General features: G+C 45.4%; 1 protein-coding gene across 4 annotated transcripts; it reads left to right on the top strand.

Moving 5' to 3' along the window:
- The first annotated feature begins 396 nt into the window (after window positions 1-396).
- On the top strand, window positions 397-17,187 carry elp2 (elongator acetyltransferase complex subunit 2). 4 transcript variants are annotated; one of them, XM_084696322.1, is made up of 22 exons: window positions 460-619; window positions 796-874; window positions 1,028-1,098; window positions 1,182-1,323; window positions 2,368-2,445; window positions 2,965-3,029; window positions 3,166-3,235; window positions 3,729-3,875; window positions 4,130-4,225; window positions 4,445-4,542; window positions 8,856-8,993; window positions 9,081-9,230; window positions 9,909-10,100; window positions 10,182-10,251; window positions 10,348-10,446; window positions 12,887-12,944; window positions 13,688-13,760; window positions 14,384-14,579; window positions 15,515-15,636; window positions 15,892-16,025; window positions 16,162-16,281; window positions 16,912-17,187. In XM_084696322.1, the coding sequence occupies exons 1-22, from the start codon at window positions 488-490 to the stop codon at window positions 17,078-17,080; spliced, it is 2,499 nt and encodes an 832-aa protein (XP_084552448.1). In that variant the 5' UTR covers window positions 460-487; the 3' UTR covers window positions 17,081-17,187. The 4 variants fall into 4 exon arrangements, with proteins under 4 accessions (XP_084552450.1, XP_084552451.1, XP_084552449.1 ...); XM_084696323.1 differs by lacking the exons at window positions 16,162-16,281; window positions 16,912-17,187 and having other exon boundaries at window positions 414-619; window positions 13,688-13,755; XM_084696324.1 differs by lacking the exons at window positions 15,515-15,636; window positions 15,892-16,025; window positions 16,162-16,281; window positions 16,912-17,187 and adding an exon at window positions 15,304-15,418 and having other exon boundaries at window positions 397-619; window positions 13,688-13,755.

Genomic DNA, 17,187 nt, shown 5'->3' with positions numbered 1-17,187 from the left:
AGGCGCTGTTGATCTAGTTTGTATACATTACAAAAAGATGTTCCAGGGCCACACTATTGCTATCGCCCTTTGTATATTGCTAATATCGTAACTCTAATAGTTTCTTAAGATGTCACTTCAGACGAACGTCACGTTATGACGTGTGATTCGTGGTAAATGTAGGCCTATAGGCCAACTTAAAATTGATATGTCAATCATTATCCACTGTATTGACTTATTTTTTATATCAACTGTTTGAATTGATGATTGTACAGCGCCATCTACTGGTATGTATTTAATAATACAGGTGAATAAATTATTAACGGAATTGAAAGTTACAATATCTGATTTGCATACTATAAATTCTCTCTAGATAACTTTAGCTGCGCACAGCTCGACTGTGTGGACATTTATGGAACATACTTATCAATAAGTGCACTCCATGAAGGGAACGTTTCATCACGCCGTTATTTACGGTAACACACCGCTCGCCGTAGTCAGAAGAAAGATGGCGGCGCCCGTGATCCAAACATGCCATGTTGCATGTTGTGCAAATCGAACCCCAAATGTGCTTTCGTGGGGTCGTGGGGGTCTCATAGCATACGGAACATGTCATTCGGTCGCTGTTTATGACCCAAAGGTAAAAGGTTGTTTTCAGAATACATACGTAATTACCCCAAACCGGACAGTTACACGACTGCTAGTTCATCCTTCTTCAAGTTACTTTAATAGCTAAAAATACATGGCTCAGCTACGTTGATATATTTAATGTAAATTATTTGTATTAACCTCGCAACGACTGTTTTTGGTCTCCAGGAAAAAATAGTTGTCGCTGTCCTAAACGGACACACCGGCAGGGTGAATACCGTTGAGTGGGTACACAGACAAGATTGCGGTGAGTAGCCTAGCTGTCAAAATATCGTTGTTAACTGGCAAAACACCTTACCCTATGCATATCCTGAAGATCCTATCCCAATACCACGCATCTGTTACTGTTCATCGACGACTTTGACCACTATTGTTATTGTGATTCTGTTGACGGTCACAGATGCTGAAACCCACCTTGTGTCAGGAGGGTCAGATAACCGTGTTATACTCTGGGAGGCTCAAGATGGCAAGGTAGGGTTTAGGCACACACACATCCAATATGATATATCAGGGTCACACACCTTACACCTGTGTTGTCTGTCTTGTGTGCCCAGTTTTCCAAGGCTGTGGAGTGCACAGGCCACACAGGGCCTGTGTGTGCTGTGGATGCTGTCCACCTGGACCAGACCCAGATCCTCATCGCCTCCACTGCATCTGACTCCTCAGTCAAACTCTGGCTCAGCAACAGGACTGAAGGTGGGAGAGGCCAGGTGGCTCTGATTATATTACCCCAAAGCCCAGCTAAACCTAGCTCAGCTCAGTCCAGCTTAGCTCAGTCCAGCCTAGCTCAGTCCAGCCTAGCTCAGTCCAGTCTAGCTCAGTCCAACCTAGCTCAGTCCAACCTAGCTCAGTCCAGCCTAGCTCAGTCCAGCCTAGCCCACAGTATTATGATCGTGTGTGTAGATTGAAAAAGGACGTATTCAAATTATCATTACAATTTAATCTGTTCAATATAATATGAATTAAAAACAGGTTTAATGGCTTGTCTGAGTGTTATCTTCCGTCTCACAGTGATAAGCACCATGATGAGCATGGTCTAATACGAGGCAGCATGCGTGGGCGGTCTGCTGTCTCACTTGGCACCACTCTCTAGCTTACACAACTCCCAAAGACACGGCATGCATCGCTATCAAACTGCCAACTCTCCCCATTTTTATATATTTAATGTCTCTAATTAGATGTGATTAATCATGTACTTCTTAGCCTGGGTCAGAGACAAAGCTATGTTTGTGTAGTTAAATGTGAGTGGTGGGTTGAGCTGCTCCCTGGAGACTTGTGGTCCAATGTTAAAGTCTTTTTTTGGGGGGGGGTTTGTGTCGCTATTAGGCAGGGAAAGGCGAACACTGATGATGTATGACAGTTATGGAGTGTGTGTGTGTGTGTGGGCACGCTGAATCATATCCTGGGGGCGAATGATGTGATCTGCCAGGTCTGAACTCTGCCAGCCAGCTTGTGTCAGTTTGTCCCCCGTGCTCGTAAAAGACCCTCGGGATGCTGATTAAAAACATGTCACCTTCTGACAAATGTGTTCCACCACTATTGTCAAACTAGCTGTTTCACTTCCTCCCTCTCTCCAGATGTTAATAAAATCATTGTAAGGGTTGTTGAGTTAGTGAGGCTACTTGATGGATGGGGCCCAGCGATTCTTTTTAAACATAATTTCATATTCATTTTGTGGAAGATTACTCATCGAGTATTAAAAAGGCTAATTCTCTCTTTCCCTCTCCCCTGTCCTCTCAGCTGAATGCATCCATACCATATCATTTGGTAGCGGGTTCATGATGGATGTCTCACTGGCACTGTTGCCAGGCAGCGGAGGTAAGCCCTTTTGAGATGTCCTACCCCATCCATGTACCGTCCCCTTATCCTGAACCCAAACCATCCACCCACCCACCCCCACCCACCCGTATAGTATAATGTGTACTTGACTGTCATATTCAAAACCCAATCTGCACTTCAAGTGTCTTATGTGTCAAATTATTGCTACTTTTTCCTTGTCTGCCCTTTGTTTAACGCTTTTCCTGACCCCCTCCCTCCCTCCCTCCCTCCCTCCCTCCCTCCCTCCCTCCCTCCCTCCCTCCCTCCCTCCCTCCCTCCCTCCCTCCCTCCCTCCCTCCCTCCCTCCCTCCCTCCCTCCCTCCCTCCCTCCCTCCCTCCCTCCCTCCCTCCCTCCCTCCCTCCCTCCCTCCCTCCCTCCCTCCCTCCCTCCCTCCCTCCCTCCCTCCCTCCCTCCCTCCCTCCCTCCCTCCCTCTGTACTTTCTCTCAGTCAAAATTGCAGTCTCCTTCACTGAGCCAGCATGACTGGGTACTACTAACCCTTCTCACACTTCTTGCAGTTCCCATACTGGCCTGCGGGGGTGACGACTGCAAGGTCTATTTGTATGTGCAATCGAATGGACATGTAAGCTCACTGACACGCACGTTGACTTTGGACAGAATAGGCCTCAACATCATGGAACCAGTGTTGAAAAGTAGTCGGTTTCAATAGATAACAGCATCTTCTTTGACATGTAGTATCTTGCCTTGTTCTTTTCCAGTTTCAGATGGCTCTGTCGTTGCCAGGACATGATGACTGGATAAGAGGCCTGGAGTGGTCTTCTCCCCTAGGTGAGCACTGTAGAAGTTTATGGTAGGGGACTTAGAAACCTTGCCTGGGAACCAGACCAGTCTAAGAACTCTTGATTAATTTCCTTTGGCAGACTGATCTGGACACCTTCCCATTCAAACACATTTTCATCCAACCAGAATCAGGTTGGGCCAATCATAACCATTGATCTAATTAGGGAGCAGGTTTGATTTGGAGGACTGTACAGAGGAGCGTCGTTGACGCATATTCATAAATAACCAAGATGACTTTTCGTGGATAACAGCATTGCAGCACTGCAATGATAGCATTTGGTCTACCAGGGGATCACTTGCAAGTAGGGCATATGCATTTGTTAGCTGGTAATGGGTATGAATCCCATCTCCCATCATCAGTCCAAAGATTTGAATCCCATTGTTTGAAAATATTCACATTTGACTCTTCAAATGTCTCCTAGTCTTAGCCATTTGTTACATGAGGAGTTTCAGTTTGAACTGATGTTCCTCTCCCATCCAGAGGGAGAGCTGTTGCTCGCCAGCTGTTCTCAGGACAGTCTGATCAGGGTGTGGAAACTGGGTGTTAAGTCTGGCTCCGAGAGAGACGTGCAAGGTGATCCCACCATCATCAAGATGAAACAGGATGTTTTCACAGTGACGAGGAGAGGTGAGGACGGGTTTCTGGAACTGGGCGATTAAAAAAAGAAACGTGTTAATTCAATCAGAACAAGGGATAAGGTGTCTTTTTAAAACAAAAGATTCTCGATAGCATTCAAGCAATGTCATGGAAAATGGATGTACCATGTGAGGGCTGGTGGAGTGTAGACAAGCACTGAGAGGGTGCCTCTGGAGACTGTTGAGATGCTTGTGGGGACTTGGCAGGAGTTCTAAGTGTGTCATTTCCTTGTCTCCTTGCTACAGATGTCTCCACAGCTTATGCTGTGTCTCTGGAGACAGTCCTGGCTGGCCATGAGAACTGGGTCTATGGAGTCCACTGGCAGCCTCCTGTCACCAAAGGTAGGCTGAGTTATACAAAGATATGGCGGTCACACAGGTATTTATTTTATTCGCAAGTTCAAGTTTTGATTTGACCAAGCTATTTGGAGCTCGTCTCTTTGAGGTTCAAAATGTCTATGACAGAGAACTGTAAGACTGCCGTGCATCTGTCTGGCTGTTTGTTTGTGTGGTTGTTTATCAAGTTGGACTGTGACATGATCTCGTTGTCTCCCCCTACAGGTGGTGCGCTGCGCCAGCCTCTGAGTCTGCTGTCAGCCTCCATGGACAAGACCATGATCCTCTGGGCTCCGGAAGAGGAGGGGGTGTGGGTGGAGCAGGTCAGTGTGGCTCCTCCGAAACTATTGTCTTGGACAGACACTCCCAGGTTCCTGGAACTACTGAGTTGTTGATGACATGTTATGACTAAGAGGTGAAGACGCCACAGGTAAATCTGAACCTTTTGATGGCGACTGAACCAAGATGGAAACAGTTCAACAAGTACAACTTTATTGGAATGAAACCTTTCTTTCTGAGAATGTAAAAGAGTGCACTTCACAAAAGAATGATAAAAAACACCTCCCTACCTGGTTCTCCTTTCTACTGTCTCCACCTCCCACCATGAGACTGACTGGATAGAAATAGCAGTGATGGACGGCAGCCTGGTGAGACTGGGCTGCTGGAGGTTGTCCTCCCCATCTCCCTGCCATCACTCACAGACTCTTTTTAGAGTCTGCTCCCTGGGCCCAAACAACAGGGTATGGACAGTCTAACTGAAGACCTGCCAGAACTTTCTCCTTTCTCTTTTTTTTTGGGGGTGGGGGGGGTGGGGGGGGTGGTGGTAACTCTCATTTTTTGTTCCCAATCTTTTGCTTTTTTGTCTTTTCTCAATCCCCCTCCATCCTTTTCTCTCATCTTTTTTCCCTCTCAATCTCCGAGCTGGGGAACATATGCCAGGCTAAATTTTACAGAAGTGTGGAAGTTTGACCTTACCATCTGGCCAAGAGGGGCAGGTGAATGCTGGGGGAGATTGGATGCCTCAGATAACCTTTCTCCTCAAACTTGTTATACACACACACAACACATATTCTTTTCTGTAGTTGACGGAAACATTCGTGCTCCTGTGCGTCTCCGTTTTGTCTTTTTCTTTTTTCCCATCTGGATCTTGATTAGGATCATGTGTAACAGCTTCTAGCTTTTATTACACTGTCAAATCTAAATGCATAGCATTGTACACCTAAAAACGAAATCAGTTGTGAAATAGATAAATAAAAAACGGGAAAAGATATTCAGGTTGCCAGGTCTTTGGACAGACCGTATATAGAACCTCCCCACCGAGTAACCTCTTTGTTGTTCAGAGTGTGAAAGTGCATATTATATGATGGTATGCTCTGAACCTTTTTTTGTTGTCACCTTGCCTTTTTTCAAACGGAGAGCAAAACCGTTTGAACTGACAGGTTCCCTGTCTACAAAGGAAGTGTCTGTTATCGCGCACCTCAATGCTTTTCAGAACGTAATCGCAGATTTCTACCAGCTGGCATACCAGTGGACAGCTCAAGATGTGAAATTTGTAATTCACGTTGGGCTAGCATTTGACAATAGCCCTTTATTAATTCAAAACCTCTCTTGAAGAGAAGCCTGCAAGGCGCCACTTAAAAGGAGTCTGGAGCGAATCTGAAAAGACCAAGCACTCCTTGAGCAGGTTTTGTCATGCAGGTTACAAATTATACTGTGGCATCAAGAAATGGGGTATTGACATTTAAGCCTTTTCATTTGAGCCTCTAACAAGTCGTGGTTCCTGAGCTAACCACGTCCGGATGTCATTTTGGAAACCGCTCTTGCGGCAGAGCGTGAAGGTGAAGGGCCTTGGTCGGACAAATTTACAGTCAGCCAACACCAATGCATTATGGCAAAATAACTTCTGCCACTGCGCTGGTTTCCTCTGCTTTCCTTTCTCCAAACTCATTCACCTCCTCTTTTTTTTGTCAACCTACTTCCCACTCCCCCTTCTCAAGTGAACTTGACACACTTTACGTCCATATTTCTGCCCCCCTCGTAAACAAGACAGATGACGGCTTTCTGCCTCCACCAACTTTATGATTTACAGATGTCCATTGTGCGTGGAATTTTAAAATCAATCTGCTTAATGTCGCTCAGAGTTATTGGCACAAAGTGTATCAGGGCCATTAGTACTGGTGTATCACTGATTTAGGGGTGTGTCATCCAAGGTCCTTGATGACCAAGCGTAGTCCTTAAGGCAGGAAGAGGCAACAGAGGATAGCTTGATAGGAATTGAGGGTCCTAGAAGAACCTAACTGTCCAAGTCCACTGTGGTTCTGACTTGTAGAAGAATATTAAACCAGACCATATCAAATCAGCTCACTTGGTTCTTTTCACCTCAGATTTATAATAGTAATGTGTTCATTTGCTTTTATCCAGAGCAAGGTATAGTACATGGGGAAATTTGAATCTCTGACCCCTTGATCTCGAACCCCAGAACTATACCCTCCTCCTTTAGTAGTTGTGGGTGCTGAACCAGTGAGCTTAGTTTGACCTTGTTGTATGGAAAAGCTGTGGATTTGTTTGGTACCGTGCAGAATCTAACTACAAATATAAGTATGTTTGGGTATTAATAATCATTGACAAAACTAAGTTTTGCACCCAAAGGACAGTCCAGATGGATTAAATTGCTCCTCTTATTTGCAAACACTCTAGACAAGGTAATTCAGTCCTATTACATTCCACTAGGTAATACAATGTTCCATGAATCATCTTGAATCATGAGCTAATTGAAAAAAGAACAGACATGGATAGCAGGACCTGGCCACAGGCCACTGTGCTGACTCAGCCCGACACTGCTCTCCAGAGGGAACAGTTACTGCCATTGATCTGAATAGATCTTGCACTTCTGCCAGATTTACCTTGAAATACCATGGAGTCCTGATGTGTTTCATTGAGAATGTTTATGAGTTGGCAGAGCCAGCCAAGGCTTGCCATGGCCTTCCTAGTCACTCTGGTACATCTATATTTTGACTTAGTTATGTGACATTTACTGAACAGCGATGCTTGAGTAGTTTCAAACTGTTGGAGGACCAATAAAATCATATTTATTGGATAATTTCCTTTTTGACGATGGCTCAATCAGCTGAAGATGAAAACAATGTAGGCAATCTCAAATCAACAACATTTTCACTGCAGCAGTGTTTTCTAGAAAACATTTGCTATTTCTAGGTAATGCGATTTTGAAATATTTCCGTGGGGCTTTTGTGTTGGAGATGTTATTTCTGTGTAGCTCCACAACCTTACAGTAAATACAGCTGGATACACAACCTACTGCAGATGGAGCTGCTAATGTCTTTTTCTTCTCTTTGGTTTCTCATTTTCATTCGGAATTAATGTCAGAAAACGGGACAAATTCATGTGTAAATTTGACGCCCTCTTAGCATATTTTTTTTTATTATGTCTTAATGCTATCACTCAATTATAATCCTCTTTTCCCTAGAATCATTTCTGCTAGGAATGTAGGCCTTCTTGTTTACCAAGTAAATAATCATCTTCATTTGCTTATGCATAATTGGCAAACCACTTTGTCTGGAAAATTGTCAAAATCTGACAGACTTAGCTTAAATGATTTGGGATACAAGATTCAGTAAAAGAGCATTTTCACAACAGTGTCGTTTTGTTTTTTAAGTATGCAATAGGAAATAAACCATCTTTCCGCTGGTCAAATTCATACTTTGTACCTGGAGCATAGTGTTGTTTGATAATTTAGAGATTTAATTGAACAGAAAGATGTTTTGGAGCTAATTAGTTTGGGTTTGGGGATAGGGCTGCTCAGTCATCTAGGAATGCACAGTTTAACATATGATCCTAACATACAACTCTGCCATCATTACATACAGGTCAGAGAGGCTGTCCCAATCCAATTATTCAAATCACACTCCTCCGTTCCCTCGCTTTGCTGGTTGTTTTCTGTCTGTTTGTTAAATACGATACAGTGAGCTGGAGCAGCTCTCATGATCGCATTAGACAAATGTAGTTCCAAAGACCGGAAGAAAATGGGACAAACACTATTTTTTTCTCCGGACTATGCTAATATGTCCCACTTTGCATCATTTCTGGCTTGTCTTGCCTGATTGGAAATGTTTGTATGCTTTTGTTGTTTGAAAAGAGGAGGTTGGAACACTCACAGGAAGCAGATTTAAACATGAAGTTGACTACAGTCCACAGGTGTAGACGAAGACTAGATGCAACCACACACCACAAAAAGGTTCAGTGGGTTGTGTAAGATCCCTCGTATCAAAGACTGGCCTAGATGTTCATAAACAAACCGTGTTCAGCTAAATGAAATACTCAGAGGTGCTTTCAGAAAAACAAAAATGGGCTCTGTGTCTCCCATGTCTGTCGCACCTGATCTCATGATCATGTTGTTCTGGAGCCAATGTTTCTGACCCGGAAGGCAAACACTCCCTGCCAGCTGAGGCCAGTGAATATGTCCTCTAGCTGGACCTGATAAAGGAGCCCAGGCACAACCAGGGAGTCCATAAACACTATGACTACTCTTCCTATCTTCCCATTCTACCATCCCCTTTATGTCACCTCCTCCTCCCATATCCCCTTCATTGTCTCCTCCTCTTCTTGCCCTTCGCTCCAGGTGCGTGTTGGGGAGGTGGGAGGGAACACACTGGGGTTCTACGGTTGTCAGATGAGCCCCGATGGGTCCATGATCGTGGCCCATGCCTTCCATGGAGCTTTGCATCTCTGGTACCAGGACCAGAACCAGCACCAAAAAGTAGGTTCCGGCGAATGGTAGGGGACTGGGGTTGTTTCGGTCACAGGGACCTCCAACTCCTCTTTGTGTGTGTTCTCCGATCCCCAGGGAGAGTGGAGGCCGGGGGTGGTGATCTCGGGACACTTCAGCGGGGTTCAGGACCTGAGCTGGGACCCTGAGGGAGAATTCCTCCTTAGCGTTGGTCTGGACCAGACCACCAGACTGCTTACCCCCTGGAGGAGGGGAGGCCGCACAAAGGTAGGCCACAGGGAACGCAGCGAGGGCCTAGGTTAGTAACCTGTGCTCCTCAGTGTCTCAAGTTTAGGGTAGTCAGTGCTTTTCTGACTGCAAATACCTGCCTCTGTAGCCACTTAACAAACACTGTTTGAAGTGTTATTATGTTATTCAAGCACTTTTGGAAGATTTTGAATGAAGATAAGTCTTATGTTTAGATTCATGGTAGTACGGCACATTTTGTTGCAGTCAAATGGCTACATTTACTAATGTGTGTGTGTGTGTGTGTGTGTGTTTAAGGCAAACCTAAGCAGCTAAATGTGTTTTTCTGTCTCCTATGTAAACACATAGATTCCTCATACATTTTAAAAAGGCTGTGTATGTTCCAGGGTAAATTTGTTGACGAGCTATTCTGAGATTGCAATCACTTTGCATAATGCCTATTGTGCAAAATAAATGTATGCTGACATAAATACAACATTTTAGAATTGACAGCCACTCAAGACTTAAGTCCTACACAACTTTAATAAACATTTCTGCCACTAAAGGAGAATTTGCTGACCCTTAATTGGTAGAGGCCACCCTGCAATATAGATGATCATCAAGAACTAACAATAAACTAATATTGAAGGACATTCCGATAACCTGAACCCATGATGATATCTTTTTTCTCTTATTTCTCTCCATCCCTTCAACGTTTAGACCACCTGGCATGAGATCTCACGGCCCCAGATCCATGGTTACGACATGCAGTGCCTGGCCATGGTCGGGAGGTTCCAGTTCGTCTCCGGGGCGGACGAGAAGGTCCTCCGAGTTTTCCGCGCCCCACGCAACTTTGTGGAGAACTTCGCCAACATATCTGGCAACCCGCTGGAGAAGCTGCTAGCCTCTAGTGTGAGCATCACTTGTGTTTTTAATGTCTTATCATCATTCATAGGACTCGATTGAGTATTGTTTTTGTGTGTGTGTTCCCAGGACACCGCAGAGCTTCCAGAAGGTGCTAGCACACCAGCACTAGGCCTGTCCAACAAAGCTGTGTTTCAAGGTGCTCCCTTTTAAAATCCACTCTCTGGAGCTTTTGAAATGGTCCAATGATGGTTCCGATGTAATTTTTAATTGGTCATTGCACTGTGATTGACAGATGATCTCACGTCAAAGACCTATCAGGAAGGTGAGCCGGGGTTCAGCAGTGTCTCTGACCAATACCAGGAGTCCTATTTCCACCCCCTCACCCTCAATGGTAATTGTAAACTCTTATTTTCTCCCTGTGATTGGCCAAAAGACTTTGTTTCTCCCCCCCTTCTTCCTGACGGAAGTCATTCCGGTAAGAGAATGATATCCAGTCGTCATGACAAGTAGTTATTAGACGCTGTTCTGCCTTACCCCCTGCACAGACAGAGTAGAGACAGGGAGAGACACAGAAAGGTGTTGAGGGGAGGTACATGTTAGTCATTAGGTAGAAATAGAGGGTTTGAAGAGATGGATAGAGCCATGGACAGCAAAAAAGAGGAAGCGTAATCCATCGTGTATAGAGGGACCATTCGAACTAGTAAGTACGACTTTATTTATATAGCACATTTCATACAAGAATTGTAGCTCAAGCTGCTTTACATAAAATCAATAAAAACAATAATAAAAGTGATAAAAGTAATAATTAAAATAGAAACAATAATATAACTAATAAAAGTAGTAAAACCCTTCTGAGATAAAATGACTTAAATGCTTCGGTAAAAAGGTAGGTTTTAAGCTGTCTTTAAAAAATTTATAGCGTGTTTGCTTCCCTAATATTTATGGGTAATTTGTTCCATAGTTTTGGGGCGTAATTAGCAAAGGCCGAATCACCAATCTTCTTATGACTGCTTCTGGTGACCTCTAATAGGCCTGCATTTGAAGATCGCAGTGTTCTAGCTGGTGCGTAGTTTATAAGGGAGTTAGCAATGTAGCTAGGTCGTTGTCCGTGTAGAGCTTTGTATGTGAGGAAAAGGACCTTAAAGTCAATTCTGAAGGTAACAGGGAGCCAGTGTAAAGGAGCTAGGACAGGACTAATGCGTTTTCTCCTTTTAGTTTTGGTTAATAATATAGCTGCAGAATTTTGAATGAGCTGTAGTCTTTCAGTGGTTTTCTTGGGAAGACCAGTGAAAAGTGCGTTACAGTAGTCCAGCCGGCTGGATATAAAAGCATGAATTAACTTCTCTGCATCATTTTGGTTTATGAATGGTCGTACCTTTGCTATATTCTTCAGGTGAAAGAAAGCTGTTTTGGTCACTTTATTTATGTGAGGGTTGATTACACCGAAACTCGTCACCTCTGGTTTAAGACAGGGTGGTTAAGCCTCCTAAATTCTTAGTAAGCATCTCTCTTTTGGATTTGGGGCCACATAGTAGGACTTCAGTTTTGTCTTCATTTAATTTTAGAAAGTTATCATTCATCCATTTGTTTATTGCCAACAGGAAGTTGGTAATGGAATTGATGGCCGTTGCATCGTTGGGTTCAGTGGATATATATAGTTGTGTGTAATCCGCATAGCTATGGAAATCTATGTTATGTTCTCTGATTATGTCGCCGAGTGGTAGCATATAAAGAGAAAAAAGTAATGGACCCAAGCAGCTTCCTTGAGCAACCCCGTAGCAGTTCTCATGTTTCTTGGACCTATAGTCTCCTAAACTAACATAAACACTTCCTTCCTGTGATATATATGATTTTATCCAGTTCAATACACTATCCGTGAACCCAATAAGCTTTTCCAGTCTATTGATTAGGATGTCGTGATCAATGGTATCAAATGCTGCACTGCAACTAGCAGTGGGCTGGAGAGCTGTGATCAGGATTGAAGCAGCTCCTCATTCTGCCATTGTAATTAGAACAATGTCTGATCTGGGATTGCAAAGTTTGTATCGATGACCCGGGGCAACGCATAGAGCGAGCGAGCAGCACACGGTCCTGTTAACGGAATAACGGCACTTCACTGATTAGCTTCAGAAGCAGGAGGGGGGGTTATAATTAGAAAAAATATGTAGCTGAGGGTAAATAATGAAGGAAAAGGGAAGAAAAAATGGAATGAGGGCCTTTCAATTACACGGTAAACCGACAAATCTCCGAGAGGGAAAAAGGTTGCGTAAGAGTCTGGGACTAGGAGGAGGACAAGATTGACATGGGAGGAGGGAGAGAGATGAGGCGGGGGTCCATGAGGCCTGAAGCTAAGGGGGCGTTAAGAATTAAACGATAAAGGGGCCGCTGTTCAAAATAGCTTTTGGAGAAAATGACTGGTTGGAGGGGCTAAACGCAGGCATGCCACGTGTGATGCTAAGGAACCTTGTCTCGAGGCGTCCATCTTGTTCTGGAACTGGTGTCTCTCGCTCTGTCTAACTCTCTTCCTCTCATCCACCTTTACCCCTCTCAAATTTAGCTTTCTCCTTTCCGTTCTTGCTGTCCCTCTCTTTCTTTTGTTCTCTCTTTTTTCAGTGTTTCTAACTCTCTCTCTCTCCCACCCTCCCTCCCTCTCTTCTTGTTTAACATGAGGATTTAAAACAGTGAAATGATAATGGCCTCTAGAATGTAATCCTCATGTTGCAAATTAGAAACCGCTTGGATGTTAATTGTAAAACAGTTGGAATTGTGAGTGTTACATCCTGCAATTATTAGTAAAAAAAGCCTGTTTGCACGCATGTCTGTTTCTCTAGAGCCACCACCTGAAGACCACCTACTTCAGAACACACTATGGCCCGAAGTCCAGAAACTGTGAGTACACACTCAACCAATCATTGTCCGTGAATACACACACTCACACAACCTACCCAGTCCTTTTGTAAACAATGTTGAATCCACCTCCTTGTCAGCCCCTAGATAATCATCAGTTTTGACATTTTTCCGGAAGAGTCTGTCAATGTATTTGGTCTTATGTATTTTTACCCTCAAATCCCTTTTGGATTTTATAATAATTTAACAAATAATAATAAAATGAGTAAGTGGAGTATTTATTTTGCAGTATAATTAATTCTCAGTATAATTAATAATTCTCTGACCATCCTCCATACAAAACATCTTCCCGTGCTTCAAGGCTTTGTTGTCTGTTGTCTTAAATGTCACCAAACACCAACAGACAATGTGATTGTCAGCGAGCTGAAAGCAGTTAGGGTTTCGTGAGTAATTAGCTTAGCGTCGTCACTCCCTGCTGTCAGGGAATGCATTCACCATGTTGATGGCTGTCTCTCCACTCTGCCTGCTTATTCACCAGTAAAGCACAGACGCCTCAGCGTTCAGGCATCACTGAATATCTCTGAGTAATGTGTGTGTGCATGCACACGTGTGCCATTACCTGTTCAGTTGCGAGCAGCTGTGCCACCAGAAGCCAGATTTCCTCAAGTGAGGCACATTCTCAATCTTGTTTCTGCTTCAGACATTTTTCACACACGTTCCCCTTTTGACCAAGCCCCCTCCTCCACCCCTCCTCTTTTGCCTCTTCCGGGTCTTTCCTCCTTCAGGTATGGACATGGCTTTGAGATGTTCTGTGTAGCCTCTGACAGCTTGAAGACGGTGGTGGCCTCTGCATGTAAGGTAATGACACACATGGCTAGAGTACAGACACACACACTGTATCCATCTAATGGATATCTGTCTATCAGTCCTCCACACGTATTCCTAAGCATTGCTTTCGCCTGTCACCCTCCTCTACCTGTCGCCCTTCTCTACGTCCTGGCCTGTGTTGAAACTGAGCTGAAACTCATGTCAGCTCCATAGTCTGAACTGGTGTGACTGTTGAGTTTCAGAGACCTCTGGCCCTGACACTGTGTGTGTGTGTGTGTGTGTGTGTGTGTGTGTGTGATGACTCAGTGAAGGCTGGTGTGTGTCCTAGTGGTGCTGTCTGTCAGTACCGACAGAGACTGTGAAGGGAGACACACTCTGCATGTCGCCTGGGAGCACACCACTCACACACACACACTCACACACACACACACTCACACACACACACACACACACAGGTATGCATATACAGCACACACACACACACACACACATCCTGTACTAGTCCAGGGTTAGACTCTGAGCTGTCAGTCATAGCCAACTCCAGCTAGTGTCAAGTTGTGCACAGCTGGGAGAGCTCCATCGCTGACCTTGGCCACACACAGGAACGCAATTTGCTGCATGCATGCGTACAGATGTATCTCCTGCCCCCGCAGGCATCAAAGGCGGAGCATGCGGCCGTGCTGCTCTGGAGCGCCTCCTCCTGGAGACAGCTGCAGGCGCTGCCCTGCCACACCCTCACCATCACCCAGATGGCCTTTTCCCCCGACGCACACTTCCTGCTGGCCGTGTCCCGCGACAGGACCTGGTCGCTGTGGCAACGGGACCAGCCCCCACCCGGAGAAGACGCAGGTATGAGCCAAGAACGACTAGAGCTGGGATTGGTTGGTGTTGTGCCTCAAGGGCAATGGGGGATGGTTGATGGTTAGCCAATAGTTGAGCTTCATATCCCATGACAGTTTCCTCATCCTTTAATAATACGTCAGTCCAATACCCAATATCAGTCCAGCTGATAGTGTATTGCAACAACACCACCACCACACTGGCGCCCATTTGACTGTCTCCTCAGGCCTAAATGGACAGTGACAGCTGCTAACTGGTGGAGCCACTTCTGTCCTCCTCCCATTTGCCAGTGTGTGTGTGTTGCGATGCAGTCTTTTCCAGTTGAGAGCTGAATCACTCAGTGTGTGTGTGCGTGTAACTTCCACACCACTAGAGCAGACCAAGGGAGTCTGGATGTGTCAGAGCTGATCCAACGTCCTACATCCCCCCCACCCCCCTCCCTCTATTCTTCCCTATACCTCCCTCTATCCTCCCCCCCACAACCCTCCTATCACTGTCTGCCCTGTCAGCCACCCAGAAATCTCTATCAAATGGGTGCAGACATGCTCTCTACCTCATCGTCTCCCTCCCTCCCTCCCTGTCACTGTGGTGGTTAACCAGGCCTGACTGGCCAGGCGGGGCGTTGGACAGTGGTGCTGGCCAAGCCTGAGATGGAGGAGACACGACCTGTGTGTGTGTGGATACAGTTATTATCTAAGGCTTTGCAGTGGGGTCTGTGTGCTTGTTTGTCTAGTGGGCAGATAGACACCGAATCAACAGAATACAAATAACCTTGAGGAGGAGCCGTTCTAGACAGACTGCTAGGAAACATGCTGGCGTTTCATGACCACAGCTTGGTTGGAGGGAAGACTCACATTTATTGGTTATTAATCAGATTGATCTGTCACGTATTGAAATGTTCTGATGTAATAACGCAATTTCTGTGTGTGTGTGTGTGTGTGTAGAACCCCATTTCTCCCTGTACACACACACAGGGAAGGACACAGCGGTACACACACGCATCATCTGGTCGTGTGACTGGAGTGCGGACAGCAAGTACTTTGTGACGTCCAGTCGCGACAAGAAGGTAGGCTCTGGACCTGGGAATAATGACAATGTAATTATTGTTTTAGTGTTGTAACAAAAACTGTGCTGCACTAATTCCAACTGTTGCACATTCTATAAGACTTTAATCCACGTGTGTAATAATGTAATGTGTTCATCAAGCAGACGCTTTTATCCAAAGCAACATACGGGAGGGGGGTTTGAACCGCAACCTCTTGATCTCCAGTCAAATTGTCTACCACTAAGCTATACCTGTGTGTGTGTGTGTCCCGTCCAGGTCATCGTGTGGGGGGAGTGCAGTACAGAGGCCAGTGCCAGTCCCCCTGCCATCCGGCCCTGTTCCTCCATCTTGGACGTGGGGGATGCGGCCACTGCTGTGTCTTTCTGCCCCATTCCCTGCTCCGACCACAGGTAGCTCCGCCCAGCCACCTACCAGCCAACCACAACATCTTTTGAGTTGGACACATGCTAAACTCCAAACCAAACATGCCTCATGTAGATAGAGATTAGGTTCAGTGTGTGTGTGTGTGTGTGTTTGTCCTCCTAGCTACCTGTTGGCTGTGGGTCTGGAGTGTGGCAGGATCCAGCTGTATCGCTGGACACCCCCTGAGGACCCTGCTGAGGACAGAGGGGCCGACTGGATCAGACATGGGGAGACAAACGCCTTGTATCCTTGCGCGCATGTGCGCACACACGCACACACACACACATGCACACACACACACACACACACACAAAGCTGCAGGTTAGAAGTTTGAAATACTTGTTTCATGACCCAACCAGACAGTAGAAAATCCACATGAGCTTTCCTGAGTCTGGCTGGTGTGGCTCTATTTAACCAAGCAGCTGTGAAGGGAGCTTGTATTCAACAGGTTCTTTGTGAGTAAACTCTCTCTCGTGGCTTTAATTTAGACGTTTTATTCCAGAGCAGCTAGGTTATGGTGGGGGTGGGTGTGTGTTTGGGGCTGGAGGAAAGGAGTCTCTGGAGAGCACTAGAAGGCCATTTTCCAGGAAATATCCTGTGGCGTTTAATATCAAATGGTCTCGACTCCAGGGAATCTATTGTGAGTGTGCAGACTTAGCACTTTTATAAATGAGTTTGAGAAAGTGAATGCCTCATCAGCTTTTTAGAAATGCATGTATGGTTGAGTGTGTGTTTGTGTGTGTGTGTGTGTTTGGTGTTTCCATGGTATCTGTAGTTCAGAAGTGACTGATCCACTCTGACAAGCCTGTTAGACTGTGCCTCCGTCTCTAAAACTCACCCCTCCAAGTTGCCTTAACCACACGCCCCGACCAGTCAAAGTCACACCTTGGCAGTGAAGAGGCTTCGCTGGAGGCCGAGGGGGGGCTTGGCTGGGGTGGTCGGGGGCACAGCCACCGGAGAGGAGAGCCCCTGGGTCCAGCTAGCCAGTGCTGGAAATGACCACACGGTCAAAATCTTCAATGTCAACAGACTGGTTCTATAGGACACAGGATACTGACACAGTGCACACACACACACACACTTCCATTAGTCAAGCAGTTATGTTCCACAAATGTATGTATATATCTAAATAAAAAAAATTGTATGGAT

The sequence above is a fragment of the Hypomesus nipponensis genome, chromosome 4 (genome assembly GCF_054491055.1).
Source record: "Hypomesus nipponensis isolate SF chromosome 4, ASM5449105v1, whole genome shotgun sequence".
NCBI classification, from domain to species: Eukaryota; Metazoa; Chordata; class Actinopteri; order Osmeriformes; family Osmeridae; genus Hypomesus; species Hypomesus nipponensis.
Note: the sequence above shows the minus strand (reverse complement) of the source record. Positions and strands in the feature narration are given on the sequence as shown.

What these genes read in the sequence shown, in the direction of transcription:
- elp2 (XM_084696322.1), top strand. Translation starts at nt 488, where the DNA reads ATGGCGGCGCCCGTGATCCAAACATGCCATGTTGCATGTTGTGCAAAT. An exon ending in GCAGCCTCCTGTCACCAAAG is followed by an intron (nt 4,226 to 4,444) that starts GTAGGCTGAGTT and finishes CTCCCCCTACAG; the next exon opens with GTGGTGCGCTGCGCCAGCCT. An exon ending in GGAGGGGAGGCCGCACAAAG is followed by an intron (nt 9,231 to 9,908) that starts GTAGGCCACAGG and finishes TTCAACGTTTAG; the next exon opens with ACCACCTGGCATGAGATCTC.